At 38.9% G+C, this 19,922-nt stretch overlaps 2 protein-coding genes across 2 annotated transcripts; both read right to left on the reverse strand.

Annotated features, from left to right (window-relative positions):
- Window positions 1–768: 768 nt before the first annotated feature.
- On the reverse strand, window positions 769–2,988 carry LOC111657195 (CD209 antigen-like protein 2). The gene is made up of 4 exons (XM_023409280.2): window positions 2,798–2,988; window positions 2,510–2,584; window positions 2,031–2,267; window positions 769–1,565 (listed from the first exon to the last, which is right to left on the reverse strand). Exons 1-4 carry the CDS (start codon window positions 2,949–2,951, stop codon window positions 1,189–1,191), a joined length of 843 nt encoding a protein of 280 aa, XP_023265048.2. The 5' UTR covers window positions 2,952–2,988; the 3' UTR covers window positions 769–1,188.
- A 3,281-nt stretch (window positions 2,989–6,269) lies between these two features.
- On the reverse strand, window positions 6,270–17,252 carry colec10 (collectin sub-family member 10 (C-type lectin)). The gene is made up of 7 exons (XM_023409278.2): window positions 16,995–17,252; window positions 14,758–14,829; window positions 10,875–10,946; window positions 8,911–8,964; window positions 7,855–7,950; window positions 7,230–7,441; window positions 6,270–6,717 (listed from the first exon to the last, which is right to left on the reverse strand). Exons 1-7 carry the CDS (start codon window positions 17,110–17,112, stop codon window positions 6,508–6,510), a joined length of 834 nt encoding a protein of 277 aa, XP_023265046.1. The 5' UTR covers window positions 17,113–17,252; the 3' UTR covers window positions 6,270–6,507.
- Window positions 17,253–19,922: the final 2,670 nt, after the last annotated feature.

The following is a 19,922-nucleotide window of genomic DNA, read 5'->3' on the forward strand; positions in this document are numbered from 1 at the left end:
TTGTCCTGGTGGAAACACCAACAGTAACTGAAAGCAGCAGTTTACTCTCACTGAGTCTGTTGAGGCACTTGACTCCCTCTGTGTGAACAGCCACCAGCAGACACCACAACTGAGGAACATTAGTGACAAGGCAATCAAATAGTTGGAGTGAAGACTATTAGAAAAGAAATGAGGGCTAAGAAACAATGGTGTGTATACTGGTTAACCTTCACAGTGCTGAAGCGAAGAGATTTAAAAAGTAAATATTAGTTTAAGCGGGAGCAGAGGCGAGTGGAGAAGAACTGATTTCTAAACTGACTTGGTGACATTTCCAACTGTGTTTCCACTCAAACACAGACCTGTTATGTTGGAGGGTACATTTTTTGCGAACACAGTTTTTTAATCAAATGGTGAAGGAAAACTGTTATGTTGTGACATCAGATGCTAAGTGCAGTTTCTTGTGGTAAACCACAGTTAATGTTTAGCTAGGACTTGGTTTATGTGAAACAATGTTGATATAACCTCTGTAAGGGCACTGGGCTTAGTTCAGTGGATCCTGGCTAACGGTTAGAATCAATACGACCTATATAAGACCCTGTATCCTTTCACCTGATGTAAGGCCATTGTTTATAAAACCAAGACTTCTAGATCATAAATCTTTTTTTTTTCTTCTTTTTCCGTTGAGGAAATGGGTAAGAAAGCTTTGGCAAGGGCAGATTTGACCCTGTTCTCTGAAATGCATTAAGCACAGTGGATCTCTGCAGGCCTCACTTCCATCTCACAGCAGGATGCCAGAAATAAAACTTTTATTATTTATTCAAGAAGCAGTGGGGAAAAAAAAAACATTCAGGGGCTACAACATTTTGCTTCTACTTTTTGATTTGAATGACTAATTATTGCTAAAACAGGTACAAAATATCATTAAGCAATATTGTGACTATTCTGTATCATTTTTAATGTAAATGTCACCATTACCTAGTTTTTTGTCAGATTTAAGAAATTAGAAAAAACAGTAGGTTATGTCTGAAGGACTTGTATGTAAAACTACTATAGAGACACAATATAAAGGATCAGTTATCAGACTTTCTAGTTAGGGTTCAAACATCAACACTGGCACATGACTTTGAATATGATTAATCTGTATGTGTTGCATTGTACACCGTGATGGGATGACCTGAATCGCATCAATTGAAAGACAAACAATGGATGTTAATACTCACAAATCCATGGTATTTTAGTATCACAAGACACATCATTCCAATCCCCATTTGAACGTGAAATCTCCACACAATCCTCATGTCCATGATTATTGGGCTCCCCGGTTTGCCAGAATCCCCCATCTCCCAGGTCAGTCCCATCCACCCACTTCCACTTACCCTCTTGCGCTATGTCAGATAGACCAATCCAGGTTCTGGTGTAAAGTGTGGTGACAACATTCAACTCAGCATTTGTGGTTATAATCACCAGATCTGATCCTCTCTCTAAACAGTCTTGTCTGCTGGTTTCCCATGTTTTTTTCGCTCGTTTCTCAGAGGCATAGTAGCAGCTGTTGTTGAATTTTACCCATCCAAGGTGGCAATGTTTATCTAGAGAGAGCACAAGTGCATTTTAGGTATTCTGCTCTTGAAATGCCTTTCTGTGTGACAACACAAAGATCAAGACTCAGTGTCTTATAAAGACTCATAGCTCCAATATCGTGCAGTGAGCCTATACTTGGTTAAATGATTTCAACACAACTGTGACAGATTCCTGCAGTTATGCAATTTAAATTTACTGCTTACTGTTGGCAAAACTTTGACCTGGATTTTTACAGAGGTATTCAGTATTTCCGTGTAACATTAAACAGGCAGTACATTACATAGTCTGATATGCTATACCTCTTATCACCCTGACTCTTGTATTTAATGAGAATACATTAGCATGTATTTTATGATCCGACCAATTCTTATGTTGTTTGATAATGTATTTTTAATTTCTGCATCTTCTTCAGTTCTACATTTCCTCTGAATTCAAATCAAAGTTTCAATTTCTTGTTTAAGTCCACTCCTTACCTGCTGTGCTGAGATTTAACTGTCTGACCGCCTCTTCTAATTCATCTCGACTTGCAGCCACAGTGTTATATTGGCTCTGCAGCACCTCTATGTCTTTGGCCAGACTGCTGGAATTAATTCTCAGTTGGTCTCGCTCATCTCTCAGAGCATCTCTGTCTTTAGTCAGATTAAAAACCAGGTTTTGGTACTCCATCAGACCAATTTGAAGTTTGTTCCAATGCCTGATAGTGCTGCCATCTGCAGAAAGGTAATTTAGAATCTATGAAAAACTGTGAAAATCATCAAGCAATCACTCCAGGCTGAACAATGGAGCATTCATGGGAGGTTTAGACCTGATATGGCTCTGGAAGCTGATTTTAAATGCTCTCTTAGACTTTATAACCAACCCTTTATAATTGATTTCTGCACTCTTGTGATCTGCTGAATACTGAGGATTTAGCTATGTTCTTATGTTTATGTTGAGGCAGTATTGTACTTACTCTGGACCACCAAGGCCAAGATCACAGTCAGCAGAAGAATCACCAGACACACTGCAGTAGCTCCAATCCACCAGACTGAACCGTATATTATCACCATAAGGCAATGAGAACCACAAACAAGCAATACAGATGTGTAATTTTCTTAAATGGTTTAAATAACAGTGATTGATTAACAGTTGGCAGTCCCTATCTGTATTTCATCACTTATAGATTTTTACAATTACTACAGCTACTCTTTTGCAATTGTAAGGAATGTGGTTAGGTGATTTGTGGTTAGGTTTTTCTTACCTGGACTTTGAGGTGTCCATCTATATTTTGATTCATGTTTTGATCTTTTGCCAGTATCCACCAGACTCCAGCTTTCTACTGTAACCTCCTCCGACTCACTGTTCAATGCCACGGACATCTGTGCAGATTTATGTTTCTTTGTATTGTCTTTCATCCGCCTGGTCCTCACTTCCACTTCATAGAGTTTGCAAGTGTTGCATGAAACTGCGTTTATTAAGGTTCAGTGATTTGCTGACACAGCAAATACAAACCCATGAGGAATGAATGTTGCAAGGCCCCGCCTTGGGTTGGAGTCTCATTTAAAGCGGCACTCAGATTTTTTTTTATTACATAAGCTGTGAGTGGTAGTGGATATATGGAGGAATATATTCACTATTTCTCCAATCCAGCTGTTTTATCATCCTTTAAGATGACTTTGTTTGCAAATTTATTTATACTTTAAGGGTGTATGTGATTGAGCAGCGGTGCGTTTTAACCTGTGATTTAGTTTTGGTCTTATAGTGTCAGTCATCCCCTCCCCTGACCTTACTGTCTATCACCACTGTTGCCATCATTGAAGGCATAAATGTCCAAAACAAATCTTAAAAAAAAAAAAAAACCCCACTAGAGATCATCTTGCGATGGAATCACACCAGCCGAGACACTCAGTAGTCATGACCACATTATTATTATTATTATTATTATTATAACAAAGCAGCTCAAAGTGTCTTGTTCCATGTTACTTGCAAATAATGAAAGGAAACATAATAAGAACACAGTTTTTGTACACTTAAAACTTAAACATGAAAAAATGAGGGGAACTGAGAGAAGACGTGAGAAATTATTTCTAAACTGACTCAGCAACATTTTCTGTGAGGAACCATTGAGTGCAAATTTTTTTTCACCAAATGGTGAAGTGAAACTGCTATGTTCGGAGCAGCTTCTAATGGGAAATCACAGTTAATGTTAAGCTATGATTTCGTTTATGTGGAACAATGTTGATATACTGTAAATAATTGATATAGCTTTCCATGTAACCATGCAGGATAACCAGTTTTTGTACACTAAAAAACACTTGTTGATGGCAACCATGGACAATAAATACTATAGTTTTTATAATGTCAACTTAAATGTCCATGTATAAGATTTTTCTGAGCTTTTAGCCACATCTCACTGCCTCCCTCAACAAATAGAGCTGGCTCTGTAATTTCCACGTGGTATATGAGAGGGAGATCATGAGCCCTGTGTTGGTTCAAACATGGTGTTTGACATTAAAACTGAATGACAGGAGTTATGATGCTTGCCCATGTCCGATTCACAGCAACCACGTTTTGACTGGTTCCACACCTCCACCAATGAGTCCAGTACCTTCAAGGAGGACATGTGGTAGCTTTGTCAGTAATTGAGTAAGCAGGAGATTTCACTCAAAATCCCAAATGTGAACCCCATGATGGTGTCAAATAAAAAACCACAAGATCACCAAAGTGATTCATCGTCATTCTCACGATAATGAAATATTGTGTTTGACCAAAGTTACCTCGAAACATAACCTTTGTTGCATTGTTTTAGATGTCACTCTGACAGTGTTCCTCAGACAGGGGACAAACTGTCTGATTATATCACAACAGCACCATGTTATAGGCTGAAATTACCGTATTTTAGTATTTCTGCTTATATGCAACTTGTATTTTGTAAAGGTCAAGGTCAAAGTGACGTCACAAAACATGTTTTTGGCCTTGTGAACACAATATCTCGGGAACTCCTGAAGGGAATCCCTTCAAATTTGACACAAATACCATTTGGACACAAGGATGAACTGATTAGTTTTTTGTGGTCAAAGGTCAAGGTCACAGTGACCTCACAAAACAGGTTTTTGGCCTCTTTAATGTGATTTCTTCTTAAGATTTGACACAAACATTCACTTGGACTCAAAGATGAACTTATCAGATTTTGGTGGGCAAAAGTCAAAGTTCAAGGACCTCACATTCTTGTGATTGCAATTTATCAGAAACACCTAGAACAAATTTCAACAAACATTCGCTTGGACTCAAGAATGAACTGATTACAATTTGGTCGTCACAGGTGAAAGGTAAGGTTTACCTTGACCTCATAAAACCATAACTCAAGAATTCATATGCTAATTATGATACAATTTAATACAGAAGTCTAATAGGATAAAATCAAGTAATGGCATTTAATCCAAACAGTCAAAGGTCAACTTTGCTGTGACATCATTATTTTCTTCTTAAACACTTCTGGCCATTATTCAACTGCAAGGTGGTAATTGTACATTTTGATATGTAGGGAGAGAGGCTTCTAATTGAATTTGAAGGTGTATTAAAGGCCTTACATTCTTGTTTGGTGCAGGATTTTATACATATTTTAAACATTCATCACACTTTGAAGTGGACATGTTTTTAAATCACATACATGATAAAGAAAACATTTTTTTACTGTTTGATTTTCATATTTAATTTGTGTAATGTTAAAATCATAGTACAGACACAGGAAGGGCATATTACCTTGTGTTTTTGTCTCCTACCACTCATTTGAAAAATTATCTCTAAAGGTATATGTACATTTAAAAAATTTTTGGGCAGAAAAAACAACTATCTTTTTTTCATGAGATGTAAAATGCCAGCTTTCTTTAATTTCACTCGCACATGTAACTCAGAGACACTTCGTTGATCTCAAAACTACAGTGCTCTGCACTGACAGGCTTACGGATTTGAATCTGGCCTCAGTCTTTAGAATGTCACTTTGGGCATTCAACACTAAAAACAACAAAATTCACAACGACAGCGTTGTGAATGTTTTTTTTTGTCACGGTCACTTTGCCAACTGTCATCTAGACTGAATAACAGTAGATTATAAAACACACACACAAACACACACTCAACAATGCTACGCACTCATGTGGTGAAATGCGGATCTGGGAAAGAGAAAGTATACCCACAATGTAGAAATGGCTTATTCAGAAACAAATTTGCTGTTTTTGATTTGCATTCATCAAATATATCAGCGGCCTCTGGGTGGCAGGGTAGCAACAAGAGCTGCACACTTCATCTGACCTGTTCACTTCAGCTGTGTGTGCAGGAGAGCTGAGGGGACAGGCAGAGAGAGAGATGTGTGACAGACAGGTAATGACACTTGGATATCTGCCTGCCAATGGAAATGTGCATGTGTCATCTGTGTAGATTAGATCCATAAAGTCAGCAAGTAGCCTATATCTTATTATTGCTAATGAGATATTGGTTTATCTGGAGAAATCGTGGCTTATTTGATTTCCCAAGAAATGTATCTCTAGTTCATGTATGTGTCTTCATGCTAAGTGGAAGGACAGATCTTTTCCGGTTGTGCCAACAAACGTAGTCTGATAAAGGTTTTAGATATAAGAAATGTAACACGTAACTCACATTCAGACTGTAAAACTGTAACATAATGAAACCTCAAGGAAATAGTGTTTAAAATAGAACAAAAGATCAACAGAAAATTAATCAACAACAATTTAATAACTCATTTAGGCAAAAAAACACCAACACTGAACGGGTTTTACATTATGAAATATTAATGTGAATCAGCACACTATATAAATTGCCAATACATACTACAAAAAAATACAGTATAAATATAAACACACTGTATGTGTGTATATATATATATATGTGTGTAAGTCTGAACGTCTCATTAACTCATGATGTTGCTGAGGCAGGTATTCCTCTTTCTCCTCCTCATCCTCTTCTCCTGCTCTTTGGAAACTCGCACATGAAAAACATGGTTGCCTCGCACTCCACGTGACCCCATGTTCCAGAGCTGAGCAGCTCCACGCAGCTGGAGTTTGTGGTTGGTGATAATCTGGAATTTAGCTCCTCTTCTTGACTCCAGGCTGCAAACCCCTGCAGAGGGCTGGAATCTGCATAACCATAACTGCTTGTTCCATCCTGAAGGACAACAACACCGGAGAGAATTAAGCATCAGGAAACACTCTCAAAAAAAAAAAAAAAGGTATCTCATCATCTAGTCAGGTTTCCACGGTATTTAGCCCTAGATACTCGCCCTTCTTTAGAAAGGAAGTGAAGTAGGTGGTAGCGAGCATCAGTTTGTCATCAAATTACAACAGCCTAAAACATATTTAAGGGAGTGGTAGCAGCACCGTGTTCGTCATTTTACACAGTATGACACTTCATCATGAATTATTCAGAAAAGTTACAAACTACTCAAGACCTTGATTCACATTGGGTTGGGTTGGGCTTGGATTTTTGTTACTTGTTATGCATCCTTATGAATCGTACACTCTCTTTACCCTGAACAATTACTGATAACTGATCTGAAACTCCACCTCCTGCTGTGTGTGTGTGTGTGTGTGTGTGTGTGTGTGTGTGTGTGTGTGTGTGTGTGTGTGTGTGTGTGTGCATATGCGCGCCCACATTATGTTCGGCTGGGGTCCACTTACCGTGTCCATGCTTTGACGATGCACTCCTATGTAAACTCTTGTCAGTCCTGCCTTGCTGACGTAGTCTGCCATGAGACGGTTGGTGTTGGTGGTTTTTGGCATGGCCAGGGTGCCTCCTCTCAGCTTGCAGTTCATTGAAGCCTCTTTGAACTTCTTGGGCTCCTTCACCAGCAGATAATACCTCTCTTCTGTTTCTCTCAGCCCCAAGATGACTGTGCAGGGCAGGGTTAAGGGTTAAGGGTTAAAGGTCATTGGGGGTCAGGTTATTTCCCATCATATTTACATGTTTCCCATCACAATTGACTGTGTCTTTATTCACATAGATCAACAAATCAGAAGTCAGTGGGCCATAATGTGGTATTAAACTTTTCTATAGCAGGCCAAACCAAGGGCTGTTTTAAGCTCAGTCACATGATTGGCAGGACATTGACAGGGCATTATGAATAAAAATGAGAATGTATTTTTACTGTATCCTTAGTATATGGCAACTAAAAACACTTGTATACTTATACTTCAGTGTTAATCTTTAGTGATTATGATTTTCACACCTTTTGAAGACATTCAGTTTGCTTACTGCCACTTAACGTACTGAAGAACCGTAGATCTCAGTCCATGAAGGACTCACCATTTTTCACAAACTTGACAGCGTTCCTCAGCTTGCCTGTATTGATATCCAGCTGTCCAACCACTTTCCTGTACCTGCCACAGTCACATGTGGTGCCTACATGGGTAAGCACAGGGTTTCAGTGTGTACAGGATTTAACAGCACAGAATAACCTTGTTGATCGTGACAATATTATACAATGGTATATTAAGCGTAAATGTACAGAGCACTACTCTCTGTCTGTTCAAATCTTGTCTCGCAGCTTTAAAGGTGTTTTTTTTTCTCTTCAGAGGATTTGTGTAAGAACTGTAGCTCCTCTTAGTTTCCCCCGTTTTAGGGGACATAAAGTACACTTAAAAGTCATTATGATTTAATATTTGCTCCCTTTTTTCTCTGTCAATAGCTGAACTTGCTGAAGCCTTTGACCAACAGACATCAGCCAACATTTGTTATTCTCCCTGGCGATGCTCTGTCAGGCCTCATCTTTTCATGCTTGTCTGGGCTTTTTGCCCTCAGTATGATCTTCAACAAGGGGAAACACATGATGAATTGGATCAGTCAGGTGGTCTGTCAAGTAGTCAACGGTTTGACTATAAAAACTTTGTTTATCTGTGTTTGTCTGTTTAAAATCATTGTCATAAAATGTCTATATATAAAACAGACTACAAACATACACTGTTCCCTGTACCCTCAAACACACTTAAAGCTAAAAGTCAGCACTCATCGACATTTTGAGTCTTGAGTACATAAACAAAACACTGAAAAACTTATCGCTGTCCTGATACATCCGTCTGACTGCGGTATATTTAACACTGGTCTGCTGTATGGCAGCAGTAGGGCGCATCCCAAAGAGTGTCTGGAGTGACTTTATACCTGACTCCATATTTAGTTGTTCAAAGCCACTTACAAGACTGTAGATTCAAGGGAAGCAGAAACGTTTTCTGTCTAGCTGTTTATTTTTAAATGCAACATTGCTGTAACATCATCACGTTGGTTCATGGGGAACTGAATGGGGTTATAATCTTGCATACAACTTAAAAAAAACAAGCAATGTCTGTGCAATGTGAGCTTACTCACCTGGTTTCCCTTTTAGACCAGAGGGCCCATCCAGACCTGTATCACCTTTGTCACCTACAGAGGAATAGATATCACAGAAAGTCTGTACGATTTAAACATCTGTGATCCTGGTTTTCAATTACTTAAAATTTAAATACATTACACAGTACCACCACATACTATCCATCAATAATTCAACTTATTGACTGCTACCTGTGTTATTAATGATATTGTGTTGTAGTTACAAAAGATTACCACTAGATGGTTGTATCATACATAAACATTTAAAAAATGGCTGCACACAGGTTCAGTGTTACTCAGGACAAAGTTTGTAACCCAGATTTAAATATTCCAAATACACATCACTATGACAACCCACATATTTTTGTATGTGGCTAAGTTTTAGCTTTTGTTTGTAAATCTAATCCAGATTTTTTTTTTTTTTTCAAAATACTGTATATACACTTATATATACTGCAGCTTTACTGTGGAAATTAACCCAACTGGCAGTTGCAAATTTTGGGGAAGTGGGCTGCAGTACAAACATCACAATAGGCTGGTGTTGTATGAGGAAGAGCCCCAGCAGTAACGTGCTGTACCGGTACAATCTGGCCAGGCTGAGTGTTTTTTGTGATTTGGATTAATACACAATTTGAGCACCCTGACACAAATGTGAAAACACTAACGAATAAGTGAAAAGTTAACATTTCTGGCTTCAGTCTTAACTTCGAATCCTGTTACCGGTATTGCAGCTGCATGGGTTGTGAAATATAATATTGCCAGATATGTTATGGTGCAGATATCTAAGGGAGCATACAGTATAAACCCCCCAAACAGCCCTGCTTCAGTTAGTTGGTTATTTTCCATATGAACTCAGTAATCACACAGTTATAGAGTTATGCATTGAATTATAGCAGATAGAAATGACTGCTGCTCATGTACCATAATAATCTTATATACAATATATCTTGAATAAACACCTATTTTGCTAATGTAGATATGGACCCTTTACCATGACCAGAATTCTGTAAAAGAGTGGCTGAATTTTAGTTTGTGATGCCACTAAAGCCAACATTTCCCTGAAAAACATGTTTTTTCCAGGTGTTTTATGAGCTACAGGCACTCAGGATCAAGGACAATCCAAACCTGTGACCTCACTCCTTTGCCTGAGATGGCTGATGCACAGCCACTTTCCTGTAAACATATTAAACATAATGAATACTGGAGAAAAGTGAATGTCTAGAAAGGCAGGGGAATGGGACTGCTCATTAAAAAAAAAAAAAGGAAAAAAAAAAAAAGTAAAGATAGAAATTGTTTCAGCCACCCTGGGCAAAGCAGATGGATGACTTCATACTGCAGGATTAAATTTTCTTCTATCTTTGGATGTGATAACTTAAAACATAAAGGAAATGGGAAAAATACAGACTTCTTTTAAGGAAATTGCGATTGGCTTGAAGCAATTCCTCCTGGTGTGTATTAGCCTTGGAACTAATTAAGTTTACTGATTTTTGTAGAACTGTCCATTCTACTTATTTTAATGTTTTGAGTCTATGGTTATGGAGCAGCAGTCCAAGCTGAGGAGGAATTCAGGAAACTATATTTCTTCTTTTAGGCAATTATAAAGTATAACCTCACAGCTACATTATTTACCATTTTTGTAGCCTGCTGTTGACAACTACAGGCTCCTTTCTGCATGTTGAAAACATCTGGCACTGGAACAAAGGACAAATTTATACACATGATAGTTATAAAGTGTATAAATCTCTCTCTCTCTCTCTCTCTCTTTTAACGATACACTGAGGATTGGAAGTTTTGCTCTTGGTGCACTCTTGTTTGTTTACTGTATACTGTGCAGTATACAATGTGTTTGAATTGTAATAAGGCCTGTGTTTACACTGCAGTGTAGGCTTTGCATTACAACTACATATAGAAACACGAAGTTTAGATTAAAATGATATTAAAATGATTTTTTTTTTTTTTTTTACCTTTGTCTCCAGTAGGTCCCATCTTTCCTGTGTGGCCCACCTCTCCTCTAAGTCCCTTCTCTCCTGACATTCCTGGGGAAGAAGAAAGACACATGATGATGGGAAGATGGAAGAGGATAATCACAGAGAGGATGCCGGATATTTGAGGCAAGGTAAAGAAATCCCATCATCTCAGTTTGACAATGACTCTCCAATCCAACAGTGTCCATAATATACCTGGAAAAGGGGTATACACGATATTACTAGAACCTCACACTTTATCCAAGGTAAATATGGTAGATGTCTCTGTTACATTATGTGAAGGATCAAAATCATCATGAGTTAGAAAGGTTCCCCTTACTTTTAGGCATAGCTACATTCAAGTTTGTTATTCTTACAACTATGACTGTATCATGGCGCTCATCAGTTTTCTTTTGTTTCTTGATTATTTTGTTGTTTTCAAGCCTAATCAATATAATTACATACTCCCATCTTTTCTTGGAAATTATCTCTGTGAGCCCTGAGGCTTTTTTCCAACAATTTCTGCATTGTTTGGTTCCTAAACTGATGCCATGATTATTATCATTATTATGTCAGTAAATAAATTGGAGGAAACGATGCTGGTTAATGTGGGCACTAACTAAAGTACTTTGTACTGGGATTCTGTTTGCGGTGTGAAGACAGTCTGGTAGAAAATGTGCATTGTTGCAGGACATGTCTTAGACAAAAGAGTAAATGGACTCAGTGTTCATTATTTATTTATCTTATTTTATTATTTTCAGTTACTCTTTGATTTCTTCTACATAGAGGGTGTAATCAACTGTATGTTCTGGTACCCTGAACATCTTTTTTTTTTAATTATTTGCAAGCATCTGTATTGAGTATTGATGATTGCCTTACATTTTTTGATCAGGTTATTGTCATCACAATCACTGTAACTGATTACAGTCCTTCTCTGTAATCTGATTACTGGCTTCTGTCTGGCTGCTCTAGTTTGGTGTCGGAAGAACTAACCGAGAAAGATAGACTGAGAAAGTTAAGGCATGATATCGGATATTACAGTGAAAGTGTAGGAGAACGGAGAATATCAGAATGAGTGAGAAAAGATATTGAACGTGTGTGTGTGTGTGTGTGTGGGAAAACTACAGAGCAGACTGAGGCCTTCTGCCAGTACTTGAACGAGTATTTCCTCAGGAAACTATTCAACTGGAAATTAATGGTGTTTGAAACACTAAGTGACACATTGGAGGGGCCTATTGCTATTAGAGGGATTTGCCCCACACACACACACACACACACACACACACACACACACACACACACACACACACACACAGTTATTCACTACTATTTCCCACTTCCTCATGTTGATTTTCTGCCTGATGATTTGTGAGAAGTGTTGGCAGAGGTGTGAGGTCTTATGGATTGTGTGCGGTCTGCCAGACTAAAGCTCTGGCCTTTGGGAAACTTCACAATTCCATTATGATCTGTGTAGAATTTTTGTGTAATTTTCTGTGTGAAAGCACGTTCACAAAGTAAATATTTTGACAATACCGACCTGAGAACAGAATGCGAGCGGTGATTATAGGTGTTTGTTTTTTGCTATATGGAGAAATTGAATCTGTTGGTCATATGTTATTCTGTCTGTGTCTATAAAAGTTGATTAATGTTGTTTTCGCAGTGCTCATGCTCGCCAGTTAAACTGTCTATCTAGACAACCAGATAACAGATCTTCCTATCACTGCAGTCGCTCTTTATAATGGCCAACCCCTCCAACTGGTTTAACGTCTGGATTCTCCAGCTGCTGGAGGATAAAGGAGGTGGAGACCACAGTTTTCACTCTAATTATGGAGCTCAAAAAACATTTTAAACAACCTTAAGCTATTTCAAAAACCCATTCATTCTGGCCTCAATAGACTAGATGTTTTAAAAGCTTATGAAATACAAGTTTTAAAATGATAAGCAGACATTAGATCAGTCATTACACATTAGCTTACTCAATTCAAATGAGCAAATATTACAGGTAATTCTTCTTTTTAGAGCTGAGCGGCCAGTGGAAAGAGAGCTGGGGCTACATGAAACAACGGCTTAAAGCCAGATTTTCCATTTGTTGAACGCTGCTAACTGTCCCAACAGGTTCCTCATAAGAGTTAAGAACATTACATAACACCTGAATCTGCTATCCGTAACTCAAGACTCCAAACAGCAGCTCTGAGTAAAGCACAATTAACAAATGTAAAAGTCAAGCTGAGCTGTTTGTTGACGTTAATAAGCTTAGAGCAACAAATTGTTTTTGTTGCCCACCGGAGCATTAACGGTCATGTATTCCCTTTTAACCGTCCAAAATTAAGCAACTGTTTCCTGTAAAAGGGCCTACATTGAGACAAGGAATACATGCGTCACTTGTTGAGCTGCTGACATACTGCAGTTACATAGTCATCATGAGAACCTGCGTTCATGCCTACAGTAAGCAAACACACAAACAGACAAACTTTGTAGCACACAAACCATAATGAGCAGGTTTGCTGTATTGTTGAAAAATATCCGCAAAGTTGAAAAGTTGAAAAATGTTCGCATATACATACTTGCTTACTTTTGGAAGTGACTCAAACAGTTCTAGCATTTGTCTTTCTCACATTCTGACGGGAGCAGTGTGTGTCTGTTGTTGTTGAGTGTGTGCACGTACGCGTGTGTGTGTGTGTGCGTGTGTGTGTGTGTGTGCGTGTGTGCGTGCGTGTGTGTGTGTGTGTGTGACGATCTATAAACAAGAACAACAGACGCAGCCAGGAGCCAGTGCTTAGTGTATGAGCCTGTATACGCAATTATGTGTTGTGTGTTTCTGTGTCTATAAGCTTGTGTACAGTATATTGTACGTATGTCTCGGTGTGTGAGTGTGTGGCTGTATGTGCGGACATCTGTGTACATTATATGCCTGGTTGGTTGGCCAGCTAGTCCACCAGCCCAGTTGGAACACATATGGCAAAGCAGCAATCCACTGCTTTCCTCAGCAGCAATTAACACGTCTGTTTTCTCCACGGAAACACAGCAGTGCAGGTCTGTCCATCACAGAGCAGGGCGGGCCTCTGTATCAGCTGCATGGCAAAGGAAAGCAGTGTGTCTGGAGCAGGAAAAAGCAAAAGCTGCTGCCAGGGCAAAGTGACACAGGCTGTCTATGTGGGGAAACTCAGAGCACAGAAAGTCAGACTTGATTGTATGGCCATATTACACCAGCAATGTAACTGCAACATTTTTGAGTCAAAGATAAAGTGAGGATAAAGTCAGACTTATCATTTCCGTGTGAATTTAATGAAATGCCGTCTTTCTGCTCATCAGTTTTTCTCTTCATTTCCCCTTTTGTTTGTCTTAATCCCTTGCACATGTTGGAAACATGCTGATTGATACTGATACCAAATGTGGGACTATCTTTTAAACTGGCAAGTGACTTTGCAAGAGCTATTTTTGTAGTTTGTGAAATTGGGTGAAAGCATAAAAACATAGAAATCAAAATTTTACCTCCTCATATGATTTGTTGTTATTCTGTTAAAAGGTTTAAAAAAAAAAAAAAAAAAAAAAAAACGCCAGTGGGATAATTTTAGCAGTTTTCAATACAAATGAACTTCTTTCAAGGATCTTGTTCTCACAGTGTTAGGTCATTTTCAAGATACAGAGCATGACCGAACACATTAGCAGTGTGGGTGTTGTTTCAACTGCTGATCGTGAGTCTGATTATGTTATATGAGTGCAAAACTAAGAGTGGAGTAGTTAGAGTGGTCTTTTAAGAGGGAAGTGTCTTGTCCCCATTCCTGCTTTACAGTAGCCATTTATGACTAAATAAACTTCCAGTCGACCTCCTTTCCCCTCCTCCATCTACAGAACACTTAATAGATGGGTGGATGCTGGGTACCTGGAAATCCTGGTGGTCCATTCTTCCCCAGTTTTCCCTGATCTCCCTCCTCTCCAACCTCACCTTGATCTCCTGGATTAAAAAAGAAAAGGCAGTAAATAGGATGAAAGAAGAGCATACTTGCCATCATGTTTCATACCCTGTTCAGACAGGGCCTGTAAGATACCTGAATATATGTAGCAGTGTGTACAGCTAGCTTGCTTTCCCAGTGTGGCAGCGGTTAATTCTGCACATTCCCACTGACATGGACGGAGCATCAACACCACCACAGGATGATGATACATTAGAGCAAATATCAGTTGGCCAAGAATCACTATACCACAGTACTTTGGTGGGTGACTGTTTATGTATGAGTTCAAGTGAATATCCAGTTGTGGCTTTGGGTGCAAGTGCTACAGTAAGGCTGAATCACATGTAGAAATAAATAAGTTTGACTTTTCATTTTCCATGGTAACATATGTGAAACCTGGTTAATTTCATCTTCAAAAGGACTAACACCGTAAAAGTGTTAATGACGGAGTTAAAAGCATAAATGAGGTGTAGGAGAAATATCTCTGGTGGATCCAAAAAGCTCAAAGAGCTCTTGGCAAAAACAAAATCTGGAGAGCTTTCTGAGTATCTATTAGAGTTGTAAATTTACTGCAGTTGGTGATGTCAACAGCACTTGCTGTCTTGTTAAGTGCCCGGCCTTGAAATGAAGGATCGTAACAAACTCCCTCTATTAGCCTGGAGGAGTACTTAGGAAAATGGATTCTTGAATTTTGCCGGCTGTGTCGACATTTTCAAACAACCTAAATCCCTGCATTTTCAAGTGATTCTGCCTGTTTAAAATTCTACTGACATGAAACCATGTACAGTGAAATTACTGACATGTCTCTTTGTGTGGTTAAGGTGTCAAATCATATCGAGATCTTCCATGTCAGAGATATTCTGGCAGTGATTTAACAGCAACAGTGAGCAATAGGATCAATTTATGTGACATAATTGAGGAAAACTTCATTCAAAGTTTATTGTCATCAAAATTATCAAACAAATGGAACTGAAGTGTTTTGACCCAGATTGTTTTGACCCGCAGTAACACTCTCACATCTTAATGAAACATAACATGCCGGTAAAGGTAGGCTATTTAAAAATGCTGAAGTCACAGTACCAGTAAATGTAGCAAAAGCATGTTTGTTTAAAAAGTTGCATGGAAATTGTTTCAGGGTATGAAACATAGAAAAAAAGCATGTTCGACACCCACTCAGATACGCAGACGTGACAATACACACTCTCCAAGACTAACTCTGTGGTCAGTAGTATCTAGGATGTCTTTTGTGTAAATTATCAGTTCAGTTTAGCAGCAGCTGTCTAAACACACACTGTCACAATGGGACTTTCTTACTAGTAGACAAAAATGTCCAAATGGTTCATAGACACTCGCACTTCCTAGTGACCTACACACACCACCACTGGAGCTAATGTGCATCTGTCCTGCACCTTTCCTATCAAAGGCCTTGTTTACACTGTTGACATTTTTTTGCTTTTTGACATGACGGACAGTCTTAGTTTTGTACATGTTGGCTCCTGAAGTAAAATCTCTCCAGCTTTGTTTCATGCCAGAACTGAAAGCCATGTTTTTCAGTAGCGTGAATGGAGCTGAAAAACAATGAAGTTTAGCTGAACTGTGGGTTTTATTAGGTCTGTCTGTCTGAATCAGCAGGGGAACAAGCTACTGGATGTCATAAAATGGAAAACACACACAGGGAGGCATTCCCTAGACTGCTAGCTAATAAACTACAGGACATTACATGCTTGGTACCTTTACCATCAGCTCTGTAAACCCTGATGCTTATTAGGGGTGTTTCCTAACTATTTTTCCACTCCACTTTTTTCTGTGTATCAAACAAAACAAATGTCCACTGTTAAGGACATTTCCAGCTCAGTAACACGTGTATACATTTCCAGTGAGGTCATAAACTTAAATTGCCTTATCTCCAAACAAAAGTAAAGATTCTAAGCACCCACAAACCCAAACAGCATGTATGTGTAGGTACATGCCCTTCGATTTTAAAATGGTGAAAGTTAAACTTGTGCTCTTGGACAAACCTTCACAATTCTAAATGCTGTGTTTACATTTTAGTTCATTTGACTTAACTTATTCCATTGCACATCAGACCTGTGTGATCGATAGGATAAACGTTTTAAAACAGAGTAGTTTACATTAACACACAGAGACACACAGGGACATGTGTTACCTTTAGCTCCAGGCAGGAGGGAGTTGGTGCAGATCTCTGGAGAGGCAGAGATGTAGCTGAACACAGCCGCACACACGCAGAACACCAACAGTCTTGTGCTGCATCTTCCTGCCATCATCTCCCAATCATCACTGTCCGGTGACGAAGATCCCAAACTTTAGCTGCTCTATTGGCTGTGTGAAGTAGCTCATGTGCTGTTAGGACTGTAACTGTAGGACCAGAGGATCAGTGCTGCACTAATGAGGAAACATACTGCACAGAGGATCAGAGAAGGCTGTGCTGGTGTTTGTAGAACACACACACACACACACACACACGCGCGTGCGCACACACACACACACACACACACACACACACAGTTGTTTATAGAGTCTTATCAGTTACTTGTCATAACGTCAAACAACACAAAACAGAGTACTGCATTCCTCTGTATCTCTTGCCCCTTGGTCTTTAATTATAAGTGCAGTTCATAACATCTTTTACAAACAATATTGGGAGATGAATGAAAGAATTACAAGTCAAACAGTACTTTGTGTTTTCGAGATGCTATTTCTGATCATGTGGCTGTCTTTTTGCTACCTTGTTTCTTCTTTTTTTTTTTGAATATCCTTTGCCATCAGTGTGGTAAAATATATGCACTCTACAGTGCAGCAAGCAATGATGGCTTGTAAATACATGAAATCTACTTCTACAAAGACACACAAAGATAGTCAACAAAATAGAGATGGAAAAAAAATGTCAAGCACACATTTTAAACCGTGTTTGGACACTTGTTTTTTCTCTTAGTTTTTTTTAGATTGTTTAGTAAAATATTGCTGAAACACTGAAACATAACTGGTGGAAGGATTTGCTTTTGGTTTGGTGGCTTGGCGGGTTTGTTAACAGACTGTTGCTATCAGCTGAAATTTGTATTTTTGGAGAGGAAATATGGAGGTCAGAGAAGCAGAAGTTACACCCCTGTTCATCATCTGCACATTATTTGGCATCATTATAACAAATGCATAACCGACCTGTCCTGTGTTGTGTATTGTAGGCCGATCTCCACTTCGAAGCTCAGAGGAGAATGAAAACTGATGATATAATACAATTCAAGTGAAAATAAGTAAATTGTCAGTCAAAACAAATAGGTTATAATAATGCATCTTGTACTATACATACATACAACATATTACAGTGCACATATTTTGCGTGTCAATTAATTAACTGTGACATACTGGACATTTCTGCTGAATCAGCTCGAATAATGCAAATATTTCTAGAGCACAGTGTGTAATAGTAAGCATGCCTGAGACAGATGCAAATGGGATGTTTTCCTATCAACAACAGAGGAGAAGCATGGCCTGCAAAAGTTTTTTCCTCTTTTCTCCTCTTATTCTCATCTTTTACTCTTCTTTCCACCCTTCAGACCACAAACCATTTGGTGGGAGAGGTTTATACTCTTGCACACACACATACACACACACACAAAAATGTACATTACGTACATACACTTGCGCGAGGAGAGGTTTATACTCTTGCACACACACACACACACACAAAAATGTACATTATGTACATACACTTACGCACAAAAGCGCATGCCCGCAAAGACACAAGTCAAAAAAACAAAACAAAAACAAACTATACAAGAACAAAAAAGTTGCGTATGAACAGATTCTTGCATGATCGCATCCTCTGGTTTGTCACTATGTGCTGAAAACATACAGGGATTAGAGGGTTTGGAGGCCTTGCAGGAACAGAGGGAAAGCAGGGAGGGTGGGTGGCTAAAGTGTGGAAAACAGACAAAAAGAGGTAATGAGAAATAATTAGATAAGAAGACACGGAAAGACCGGAGACAGAGCAGGGAACAAAGAGGCGTAACAAGTACGGAAGAGAGTGTGGTCAGAGCCACATGTCTTGGCACAGAGAGGGATTTCCTTATTCAAGAGTTCTGCCTCCAGGGACGTATTCAGCTCTCCATCAGTAAGACCAGTCATCGGGGGCGTTAGTTTTCTGCTCTTTGCAGTAAAGGGAGGGGCTGATGTTATTGAGAGACTATTAATTAAAATAGGGAGATTCATCTTAATCAGACACGGACTGTTGTTCCCTGAGGAGCTGAGAGGGCCAGTCGTCACTTTGAAGGGCAGCCATTTTGAGGAGTTAAATGCTTCATTGCTTTTAATGTGGTTGGCCTGTTACAATGTTATTTGTATTTATAGACAAAGATCTTTCAAATACATCCAGTATTGGCTCTGAAATGACAGTACATTTTTCCTCTTAAAGTCAAGCTGCAACTTTTTTTCAACGGTTGCAAACGTTGTGCTCTTCAGAGGAAATAATGTCGGCCTGTCACACGTTGGGCAAGTCGTGCTGCAGTCATTAATCAATTCATGCTGCTGATTGTGATGTTTGTTTCTCTTGGCTTATCTTTGAAAAACATTTTTGAACCACACACGCAGGCTTGAAAATATTTCAGGCCTCACACACTCGATATCAGTGACAGAATTTGTAAAAAGTTTTATTTGGCGTCCTCCACTGTTTGCTCCAAGCTTCAAGGTCTACTGTATATCGTTCCCGCTAAGGAATTTGTTGATGTTGAGAGCTGTGTATTTTGATATGAGAGCTGTTTTATGGCTCTGGCATTTGGTGTTGCTGATGATAACTGGCGAGCTGGTGCTGTTTGCTCAGTGAAAATTTCAAAGAAACAACCAATTTAAACAGGACACATTTGTGTGGCCTGCATTGTAAAAAAAAAAAAAAAAAAAGGAAAAAAAAAAGGTCCAAGGTCAGATTATGGTTAAGAAAGATAATATTTAAGGTAAAACATAATGGTGTGTGTGTGTGTGTGTGTGTGTGTGTGTGTGTGTGTGTGTGTGTGTGTGTGTGTGTGTGTGTGTGAGCGCGCGCGCGCTCACCATGAGTTATTAATCATCCTTTCATTTGTCGACT

This window comes from Seriola lalandi, unplaced genomic scaffold, assembly GCF_002814215.2.
Source record: "Seriola lalandi dorsalis isolate HSWRI2012SDOR001 ecotype SW California unplaced genomic scaffold, Sedor1 jcf7180002054387, whole genome shotgun sequence".
In the NCBI taxonomy this organism is placed as follows: domain Eukaryota; kingdom Metazoa; phylum Chordata; class Actinopteri; order Carangiformes; family Carangidae; genus Seriola; species Seriola lalandi.